This window comes from Entamoeba dispar, genomic scaffold (assembly GCF_000209125.1).
Source record: "Entamoeba dispar SAW760 scf_1105229459509 genomic scaffold, whole genome shotgun sequence".
Taxonomy (NCBI): Eukaryota; Evosea; order Mastigamoebida; family Endamoebidae; genus Entamoeba; species Entamoeba dispar.
The window spans coordinates 27,304-37,117 of NW_001853728.1; the positions used below are offsets into that span (position 1 = coordinate 27,304).

Consider the following 9,814-nt stretch of genomic DNA (forward strand, 5'->3'; position numbering starts at 1 on the left):
TTAATAATTATTGATTTAGATGGAAAACGATTATATAGTAAATTTTATGAAAAAAATCCAAATATTCCATTACATAAACAACATGATATTGAAATACGAATTGCTAAAGCAGTTTCAGGAAAAGGAAATAGTGAATTATTTTTATTAGATAAATATGTTGTTTTATATAGAATGGTATCAGATCTTATTATTGCAGCATTAACGGATCCACAAGAAAATGAATTATTTGTTAGTAATGCATTAAATTGTATTGTAGAAGGATTTGAAATAATATTTGATAAAGGATTAGATAAAAAGATAGCATTAGAATTTTATGATAAAATAGCAATTGCTATTGATGAAGTTATAGATGATGGAATTATTCTTGAAGTTGATTCAGAAGAAATGGCTAATAGAGTTAGTTTTAAGAATATTAAAGGAAATGAAACAGGATTTAGTGGAGATGGAACATTTACTAGTGCATTAAATTTTGCTAAAGGATCATTATTAGGATTGTGGAGAGGTAAATAATAATGATATTCATTCTTCTTTCTTCTTTTTTTTTTAATTCATTATTTTTTTATGTTAAATTAATAAAAACAATTAAAATATAACAAATTAAATTAAATTAAAAAAAAAAAAGAAGAAGAAGAGAAAGAAAATATAATAAATAAAAATGATAAAATTTATAAATTTTTATTGTAATTTTATTTATCTAAATCCATCTTCTGTAATTTCAAAAGGAATATTACCATTTTGTAAATTAGATTTTGTTTGTATTATTGCTTGATATTTTGATTCTATTTGATAAAGAAAAATAGAATTTTTAATATATGATGAAAATATTACTCCACCATTTCTTATAAAATAAGTAAGAAATGGTGCTGATTGAATATAATCAATAGATGTATAATTACTATTAATTTTTTTTGTTGTTAAATGATTTACTATAACAACTGATAAATAAAATTTATTTGAATATATTGAAACAATTTGAATTATACGATGAAGTGCTGCTAATCTAATTGTATCATTACATATAGTTTTCTTATAAAATGTAGGTATTGAATCAATTATTATTAATTTTATTTTATTTAATTTATTATTTATTGATAAAAGAGATGAACAAAGACTTATAATATCATGTGGTTGATATACATGAATTTTTTTAAGTATTTCTTTTACATTAAGTTTATATTCTGGATATGATGCACAAATACATTCTGCCATTTTTTGAACTCTAAAACTACAAAATTGTGAATATGAATCATAATAAATACATTCAGAATTTAATCCTCCTATTTCTTCAGGTAATTGAACATTACATGCTATTTGCATACTAATTTTATTATTTATTTTATTATTTATTATTTATTTATCATTAAACAAACCATAATTGTGATTTCCCAATTCCAGGAAATCCAACTATTTGTGTTATTTCACCTAATGGAATTCCTCCATTTAAAAATTGATCAATTTGTTGATTAAATGTTGGAATATTTCTAATTTTCTTTTCTTTAACTTCTTCAACAACTTCTTTTAATGTTTTTGTTTTCATTTGTTTGATTTTTAGTTTATTATATTTATTCTTTGTTCATATTTCTTTTCATTCTTTATCTTATATAAATAATATATTGATATATAATACATATTATATATATATATTATCTTTATTTATTAAACTATTCTTTCTTTAAATAATATAATAATATTAAAATAATATAAATAATATAAAAGAATAAATATTTTAATAAATAAAGAAAATAATAAAATAAAATAAAAAGATATAATTAATAATAATTAAAAATTATTATTAAATAAAAAATAAAATTATATTAAAATTTAATTAATACAAAAAGTAAATTATTAACAACATCCTTTTTCTTCTTGTTTACTTTTATTTAATTGAATATCACCTTTTGGTAAATGTGGTTCATCAAAATTAATAGCTTCAAAGAGTTGTATAAATGTTTCTTTAACATCTAATTATTTAAATATTTATATTTTAATTAATTTAAAAAAAATATAATAATAAAAACCAAACTTTCTCCTGTTTTAGCTGATGCTTCAGAAAATAAAATACCTAATTCTTTTGCTAATTCTTCTCCTTCTTCATAACTTACTAATCTTTCTTGATTATTATCTGCTTTATTTCCTACAAGCATACAAACAACATCTGATTCTGCTTTAAAAATTTCATCACACCATCCTCTAATATCATCAAATGTTGTTCTATTAGTAACATCATAAACTATTACTGCACCTCTACTTCCTCTATAATACATAGAAACCATTGATCTATATTTTTCTTGTCCTGCTGTATCCCATAATGCTAATTTAATTTCTTGTCCTTGTTTTATATAATTTGTAGCAATAAAATTAGCACCAATAGTTGCTTTTTCATTTGTACTAAAACCACCCTTTGCATAACGATTAACTAATGATGTTTTACCTACACTTTGATCTCCAACAAGACAAATTTTATAAATGTTTAAATTCATTCTTTCTTTATATATTTACTTTCTTTTTTTGAAGTTCATTTTAATATTAGTTCATTTTATTTTATTATTAAATGGAATTTTCACAATTCTTTCTTCTTATTATCTCTCTCATTTTCATTTGTATTGGTATTTACTTATTCTTTAAAATTAAGACACTCCAACCAACTCAACCTTTACAACATCCTCAAAAAAAAAAATTCACTAGATGTACTGATTTTAGGGTTATTAGAAAAGAAATATGGCATGCTTTTCAAAAATATTATAAACCTCTTATCATTCAAGCATCAAATCTTCAACGGAGAAAGAAAGAATTAAATAATCGTATGATAAAAGGAGAAAATTGTCAATTAGAAATTGATCAACTTAAACAAGATATTCAAAAATGGTCAAATAGAAGAGATGGTGCAGCTGAACATGTTTTTAAAAAAGCTAATTCATTTATTCCTGTACAAGATAAAATGGATTTACATGGTCTTTTTGTTGGAGATGCATTAAAAATTGTACAAAGAAAGTTACCTAATCTTAAGAAAAATAATGAAATTCATACAATGAGAATTAGTTGTGGAGTAGGTAATCATAATGGTTTAGGATATTCAAAAATAGGAAGAGCATTAAGTAAAATGTTAAAAAGAAATAATATTCAATTTTGGGTTGATCATAAAATTGGGTTTATTAATATTAATATGAAAACTGTTCCTGATAAAATTGAATATGAAATTACAACAATTAAAATAGAAGATCATTTAGAAGAAATTACATTAGAAGAAAAAGAAATAAATTTTGGAAATAATGAAGATGATGATTAATAATTTAAATGAATAATTTTTTTTTTCTTTTTAATTATAAAAAAAAAAGAAAAAAAAAAAGAAAATAATATAGAACATGATTTAATAAGCATTTAGATGTATTGTTGTATAATCTATCTTTGTAATTCCACATTGTACTTTAATTAATCCAATATAATTAGTTTTTTGTGTAACTTTACCTTGAAGATATGGTGTTATTCGATTAATATATTTTGATTCAATTTCTAATTCTAATTCATTTGGTAAAGGAATTGAATAAATAAATGTTGGATTATAACAATTCCATGGTAAAGAAGGTAAAGGGATTGGAATAATAGTTTGATTTACATTTGTTTGAATTGATGTTAATATATTATAATGAGTTAATTCAAAATAATAAAAAGGTTGAAGACTAATAAATAATATTAAAGCAATAAAAGTAATAATATGAAAAGAAGAAAAAACAATAGAAATAAATAAATTTCTATAAAAAATATGAGAACAATTAAAATATATAAGTAAAAGTATTGTTAATAAACTAATAAAAGAAATAATATAAAGAATAGATATTAAAATTCCCATTATTCCTATAATTAAAGTTATAATTATTGAAGATATAATTAAAGTTATTATTATAGACCATATTATAAATTGTAATATACTCCACCAATTATTTTGTTTAAATATTTCTTTTAAACTTTCTTTTTTAATTATAAGTTCTTTTACTTCTGAATTATTAATAATAACAAATATCCATAAAATACAAGTAATAAATATAAGTATTATTTCAATCAAATAAACAGAACTTATAAGTGGAACAATAATTGAACTAATAGAAAATAAAATTGACATAAAAATAATAAAATATGTTGGTCCAAAACAATGACTAATTGTTGATTTTTTTTCTTTTTTATAAATTGGTTTTAATATTTTATTTTTTTGTTCTTTAAATTCTTTTTCAATTGTAATTAATTCTTTAATTGTTTTTTTTATTATTAAATTAAGATTTTCAATTTCTATAATTTTATTTTTTTTTAATTTTTCATTTTCTTTTTCAATTTCTTTTAATGCTTCTACCATAATAGGAATTATTCCAAGATAATCTACTGTAAGTCCTCCTTCTTCATCTATTTCTACTAATTCTGGATAAATTTTTTTAACTTCTTGTGCAATAAATCCATATCTTGGTGTTTTATTTTCTAAATCTGTTAAATATTTAAATTCTCTACCATATAAATGTTTTATTCCATATAATGCATTATTAATTTTTTCAATTTCTTTTTTATTTCTTTTATCTGATCTTACAAGAAATCCTTCATTTGAAAAAATTTCTCCTAACATATATAATTGTTGTACTTTATTTCTAATTCTTTTAATTTTTAATAATTCATTTATTTGATATTCTTCTTTATTTTTTTCTTCTATTATTTGATATTCTTGACTATTATTTAATATATTTTCTGTTGTTTCACTATCTGTTTTATTTATTTCTTTATATCTTAAAAATTCTTTTTTATCTTCTTTTTTTTCTTTATTCATTTTTTCTTTATTTTGAAGTTGATTTAATGCAACTCCAATAATTGGTGCAAGTGTTTCTGTAAATGCAAATGGATATGTTTGTCTTCCTTGTGTTTTATCAACTAATTTAATCATATATCTTTCACAAATTTTTTTTATTTTATCTTTTTCATTAGAATTTTTAAATGAAGTTATTAATATATTATCTGGATTATTTCCTTCTTCTGCAACAATTTGTTTAAGATGTAAATCCCAAAGATGTGCATAACAATTATATCTTGTTTTAGGTGTTTCATTACATCCAGGATAATTACATTTCCAATTCTTTTTACGTTGTTTAAGTGTTCGTGGGATTTCCTTGACAGGGACATTGACTATTCCACCGCCACCATTCATTTCCTATGATATTTAGATTTTTATTTTCTTTTCTTTTCTTTCTAAAAATCAAAAATCAAAAATTAAAAATCAAAAAGAAAATAGAAAAATAGAACTGAACTGAAAATAATGTATTATTTTAAGACATGGGAAAAATCAATGGATTAATTGTAATATTATTATGTATTGCTGTTACTGGAAAATCTAATAAGAAAATTGAAAAAATAGTTGAAGACACAGTCCAAAAAGAAATGGCAGCAGAGTATGCACGAGCATTTAAAACAAAAGATATTTCAAAACAAAATAGAACAGCTGAAGAACAAGCACGTATCAAAGAAATTGAAGGGAAAAAGAAAGTAGTAGAGATGAAAAGAAAAAATGTCACAACAGAGATTGAAGGAATTAATAAGAAGATAACATATTTAATAGAAGAACAAAAGAAAATTAATGAAACAATTAATTATGCAAGGAAACATGCAGATGAAAAAACAAATAAATTTAATGAAATGATGAAAAAGAAAATAGAAGAATATCAAAAAAATAAAAAAGAAATGGAAAGATTAACAGAAAAAAGAGAAGAATTAAATGAAGCTAAAATTGAAAATATTAGAAGTATGGGTATTGCTAAGACACAAATAGAAGAAATGGCAGAAGAAATGAGATCTAGAAGAAGAATGATAGGAGATCTTGAAAAGAAAAGAAAACGAAGAGTAAAAACAGCAAAATTAGTAGCAAAAGTTAGAAAAATAGAATATCAAAAATTAATTAAAAGATTAAAAGAATTAGAAATGGCTAAAGAAGAAATTCGAAGAATAGAAAAAAAAGAAGAAATGAAAGATAAAGCAATAGAAAAGAAAGAAGCTAAAGAAAGAGCAATAAAAGAAAGAAAAAGAAAAATAATAAATACAAAATTAAAAGCAAGTAAAATTATAAAAAATGCAGAAATGATTAATAAGATTTATAAACAAATAGCAGAATTAAAGGCATATAAAAAGAAACAAATTCAATGTGCACGTAGAACATTTGAAAAATATAAAGAGAAAGAAAGAAATAAAATAGAAAAGAAAAAAGGAGAAATAATTAATAAAAAATTAAAAAATGAAATTGAAGAAAGAAAAGGAAAATATTTAATGAAAGTTAAAAGAGAAATTCAAGAAGAAATAGATAAATTAAGATTAGAAAAAGAAAGATTTGATGAAGAAAGAAAAATAGAAAATAAAAAAATAGAAGCATTAAAAGCTATTGGAGATAAAGAAATTAAAGAAAGTAAAAAAAGACTTAAAATAAGAAAAGAAATGATGAAAAAGAAACGAGAAGAAATACTTAGAGAAGAAATGAGAACAATGAGAAATAAAAATGAAGAATATTCAAATAGGATTAAGAAAGATATTATGAAAAAAGCAGTAGAATCAAGTAAAAAAATGAATCAAAAAAGAAAAAGATTACAAGAAAGTTTAAAAGAATTAAATACAAAAATTGCATTAAAAAAGAAAGTATTAAAACTTCAAAGTCAAGATGCTAATATGGGAAGTGCATTAGAAAGATTTGAAATTCAAAAATTAAAAGATCAATATTATAGACTTGCAGCATTAAAAGAAAGACAAAAAATGCAAATTAAAGCTAATAAAGAAATAATAAAACATAATATACAAATAGATGATTTAGAAGATATTGATAATAGAGCAAAATATGCATTATATCAAACAATATTAAGAAGAAAAGGTATTCAAAAAACAATTATTAGAGATACTAAAAAGAATTCTAAAGAAGCATTAGAAGAATTAAAGAAGAAACTTAAGAAAGAATTTATGTTAAAGAAGAAAGTTATGAATTTAAAAAGATGTTTAAGAACAAGAATTGCTATGAATGATGAAATTAAGAGAAAAGAAATAGAAAGAAAATTAAAAGTAATGATTAAGAGAGCTGTTATTGCAAGATTAAATTCAGCTAAAACAGCACGATGTGTTGGTAAAAATGAATTAATTAAGAAGATGATAAAGAAATAAGAAAAGGTTTTTAATTCATTAAATTTTGAGTTTATTAATTTCTTTAAACCAATTTGTTTTCTTTTTATTAAAGAATAATTATTGATATAAATACTATGAAATATTTCATCTTAATAACCAAACTTTGAGTTAATATAAATAAAATATATCAATATATTTTAATAGAGTTATACTTGTTAATAAAAAGAAATAATTTAATTTTTTGAGACTTTTTTATTAAAAATTATGAGAATTGATTATTTATTTTTTTTTCATTCTATTGTATTAAGTAAGAAAATATTTGATAATATAAATAATTATTTTATTTATAATAACAATATTTCTAACATATTATAAATGTATTTAAGTAATTAATTGATAATTTAACTAAATAATTTAAACAGTTTAAATAAATCAAATAGTGTTATTATGATATTTTTATAAAATATAAGTTCTATTCTTTAAAACTTAGTATTTACATTATAATAACAAAGAATAATTAACATTTAATAATAAATAATTCATTTTGTTTATAAATGAAGAAGAGTACTAATAAAATATGAGAATGAAATATATTTCATAATTTATTTTCAATATAATAAACTTATTATCTGAAATTAATATAATGATTAAATATAATGAATAACTGAATTATCTTACTAAAAGAAGTTAATTCAATTTGAATCAATATAAGTTTTTATTAGAATGATTAAATAATTAAATATAAAAATATTGATAATTATAAATAATTGAATAATAAAATCAATTTTATTTATTCATTTATTATTTATCAATTTTATATATTCATAAACAAATTGATAAGATAAGAAATAATATGATATTTAAATAATTACTAAATAATTAATGTTAATACAGTTACTTATTCTTTTTTCATTATTTATGATTATTATATCACAAATAGTTCTCATATTTTAATCTTTTTATTATTTAAATTTAAATAAAATAATTAATGATGTTAAATATAATAATGATATATTAATAAGATATTGTAAAAGTTTAATCAAAATTATATTAATAGATTAAAATTATTAAGAATATAATAATAAATTATATGAATAAATCATATTTAATTAGTTTAATTTATAAATCATTTTTTTGATTATGAAATAAACAATATTTAATATATATTATCTAATATGAGTTTTATTTATTATTCTTTCTTTATTAAATAATCTGTTTCTTTATTTTTTATTTCTTTTTATTTCAAATCTATTTGTTTTTGAATGTGTATCAATGGAAATAATAACTATCATAATATATTTTGATATTTGATTTATAGAATTTATTCATTTATATATCTTTTTATTCTTTTTCTAATTCTTTATGGTAATTTATTATTTCTATCATTATAACAATAATCAATATCTCTTTTATATTTCGTTCTTTAATATGTTCTTTTATAATTTTATTGTTTTATTAATCTGTTTCTAAAAATTCTCTTTCATCTAACTTATTCTATTTATTATTATATTTATTATCTAACTTGTTATCTATAAACTTTTTATATTATTCTAAGATTTGTATATATATTTCTATTAATTCAATTCTAATTTTATCATATCCATCAAGTAAATGTTTTTGTGTTGTAAATTTGATTACAAATACTTCATTTTATTTTTATATCTAATTAATAATTTATATAGTATTAATTGTATCATCATTACATATCATTTTGTTAATTAATACAGATTAATTATCATTAGAAATAAACGAATGAAATATTAATGACATATTTTAATAATTAATGAGAATATCTAATAAATGACATTCAATAATTAAGTCATTTTTATTTCATTTTCAGTATATTTGTTTATTCTTATTAATTATGTACTTTTAAAATTATGAATAAGAAGTGATGACAATTCATAAATGAAAATAAAACGAAATAAATAAAATGATAATAATGATAATGATGTCACTGAATTTTATTATTACCATATTCATAAATTATATTATTTATTTTTCTTCTTATTTCTTATTTCTTATTTTCATTTCATCTTCATTAATAATTTATTTTTGTTTGGTTTTATTGATTTGTTAATTAAATTTCATTTAATTTATTTTTGTTTGTTTATTCTTTATATTTATAACTTGATATGTTTTATTTCATTTTCATTCTATCTGTTGTTGGTGTTAGTTATTATAGATTCTTTTATCAATTCAGAATATACATCATATTTTGTTGTTATGCATATTGAGTAATGAAAGAGAGTCTTGTAAAGAAAAGTAAACAACAAACAGGTATTCAAGTTCAAAGAAAAGAATGAAATAACAATAAAATATATAATAATAATGGTAAAAGAAATAACAAGAAAAAAGTGAATAGAAAAAGAAGAATACAAATAAAAACAAATAAGAAACAATGTAAATATAATGATAATAAACATTATACAAATAAGAAATCTAAATTATTAACAACAAATGAAAGTCAAATAAAAAATAAAAGAATAAGAAGTAAAATGAGAAAGGAGAATAATCAGAAATACTTAAAAAGTATGAAGGTAAAGAAATTGTATAATATTCTCCAAGAAGTATATTCAATAATAAAATAATAAAGAAAAACAAAGAAGAATTCAAATAGGCAATAAAAGAATGGTTAATGATATTAAAACAAATGAAAAATGAATCAAAAACAAAAATCAAAACAAAG

General features: G+C 19.4%; 7 protein-coding genes across 7 annotated transcripts in view, besides 35 other annotated features; 3 read left to right on the plus strand and 4 right to left on the minus strand.

Moving 5' to 3' along the window:
* Positions 1-84, minus strand: part of EDI_154600 (uncharacterized protein) — a gene marked incomplete at both ends in the record, with an annotated part of 772 nt that extends 688 nt beyond the window's left edge. Inside the window, one exon of the mRNA XM_001735893.1 lies at positions 80-84. Coding sequence (XP_001735945.1) covers positions 80-84 — 5 coding nt within the window. The remainder of the gene's footprint in view (positions 1-79) is intronic.
* An 87-nt stretch (positions 85-171) lies between these two features.
* EDI_154710 (coatomer subunit zeta, putative) lies at positions 172-510 on the plus strand (the record flags this gene model as incomplete). The annotated part of the gene is made up of 1 exon (XM_001735894.1): positions 172-510. The coding sequence occupies one exon, from the start codon at positions 172-174 to the stop codon at positions 508-510; it is 339 nt and encodes a 112-aa protein (XP_001735946.1).
* A 25-nt stretch (positions 511-535) lies between these two features.
* Positions 536-571: a sequence feature (AT_rich).
* Positions 572-665: a microsatellite.
* Positions 666-694: a sequence feature (AT_rich).
* On the minus strand, positions 691-1,537 carry EDI_154720 (uncharacterized protein; the record flags this gene model as incomplete). Its single annotated transcript, XM_001735895.1, has 2 exons — positions 691-1,318; positions 1,371-1,537. 2 exons carry the CDS (start codon positions 1,535-1,537, stop codon positions 691-693), a joined length of 795 nt encoding a protein of 264 aa, XP_001735947.1.
* Positions 1,051-1,090: a sequence feature (AT_rich).
* Positions 1,309-1,358: a microsatellite.
* Positions 1,533-1,675: a microsatellite.
* Positions 1,599-1,657: a microsatellite.
* An 18-nt stretch (positions 1,676-1,693) lies between the features above and the next one.
* Positions 1,694-1,849: a microsatellite.
* EDI_154730 (RAB, putative) lies at positions 1,846-2,480 on the minus strand (the record flags this gene model as incomplete). The annotated part of the gene is made up of 2 exons (XM_001735896.1): positions 1,846-1,961; positions 2,024-2,480. The coding sequence occupies 2 exons, from the start codon at positions 2,478-2,480 to the stop codon at positions 1,846-1,848; spliced, it is 573 nt and encodes a 190-aa protein (XP_001735948.1).
* Positions 1,963-2,017: a sequence feature (AT_rich).
* Positions 2,481-2,494: 14 nt separating the features above from the next.
* Positions 2,495-2,546: a microsatellite.
* A 5-nt stretch (positions 2,547-2,551) lies between these two features.
* EDI_154740 (uncharacterized protein) lies at positions 2,552-3,286 on the plus strand (the record flags this gene model as incomplete). The annotated part of the gene is made up of 1 exon (XM_001735897.1): positions 2,552-3,286. One exon carries the CDS (start codon positions 2,552-2,554, stop codon positions 3,284-3,286), a length of 735 nt encoding a protein of 244 aa, XP_001735949.1.
* Positions 3,282-3,324: a sequence feature (AT_rich).
* Positions 3,325-3,351: a microsatellite.
* Positions 3,352-3,367: 16 nt separating this feature from the next.
* On the minus strand, positions 3,368-5,179 carry EDI_154750 (uncharacterized protein; the record flags this gene model as incomplete). The annotated part of the gene is made up of 1 exon (XM_001735898.1): positions 3,368-5,179. The coding sequence occupies one exon, from the start codon at positions 5,177-5,179 to the stop codon at positions 3,368-3,370; it is 1,812 nt and encodes a 603-aa protein (XP_001735950.1).
* Positions 3,656-3,841: a microsatellite.
* Positions 3,854-3,902: a sequence feature (AT_rich).
* Positions 4,159-4,331: a microsatellite.
* Positions 4,636-4,818: a microsatellite.
* Positions 4,930-4,989: a sequence feature (AT_rich).
* A 42-nt stretch (positions 5,180-5,221) lies between the features above and the next one.
* Positions 5,222-5,288: a microsatellite.
* A 16-nt stretch (positions 5,289-5,304) lies between these two features.
* EDI_154760 (uncharacterized protein) lies at positions 5,305-7,164 on the plus strand (the record flags this gene model as incomplete). Its single annotated transcript, XM_001735899.1, has 1 exon — positions 5,305-7,164. One exon carries the CDS (start codon positions 5,305-5,307, stop codon positions 7,162-7,164), a length of 1,860 nt encoding a protein of 619 aa, XP_001735951.1.
* Positions 5,594-5,764: a microsatellite.
* Positions 5,953-6,095: a microsatellite.
* Positions 5,984-6,161: a microsatellite.
* Positions 6,199-6,382: a microsatellite.
* Positions 6,405-6,522: a microsatellite.
* Positions 6,418-6,600: a microsatellite.
* Positions 7,165-7,294: 130 nt separating the features above from the next.
* Positions 7,295-7,594: a sequence feature (AT_rich).
* A 28-nt stretch (positions 7,595-7,622) lies between these two features.
* Positions 7,623-7,681: a sequence feature (AT_rich).
* A 30-nt stretch (positions 7,682-7,711) lies between these two features.
* Positions 7,712-8,009: a sequence feature (AT_rich).
* A 61-nt stretch (positions 8,010-8,070) lies between these two features.
* Positions 8,071-8,100: a sequence feature (AT_rich).
* Positions 8,101-8,210: a microsatellite.
* Positions 8,211-8,295: a sequence feature (AT_rich).
* Positions 8,296-8,306: 11 nt separating this feature from the next.
* Positions 8,307-8,489: a microsatellite.
* Positions 8,490-8,620: 131 nt separating this feature from the next.
* Positions 8,621-8,720: a sequence feature (AT_rich).
* Positions 8,721-8,772: 52 nt separating this feature from the next.
* Positions 8,773-8,815: a sequence feature (AT_rich).
* Positions 8,816-9,111: 296 nt separating this feature from the next.
* Positions 9,112-9,283: a microsatellite.
* A 25-nt stretch (positions 9,284-9,308) lies between these two features.
* Positions 9,309-9,814: a repeat region.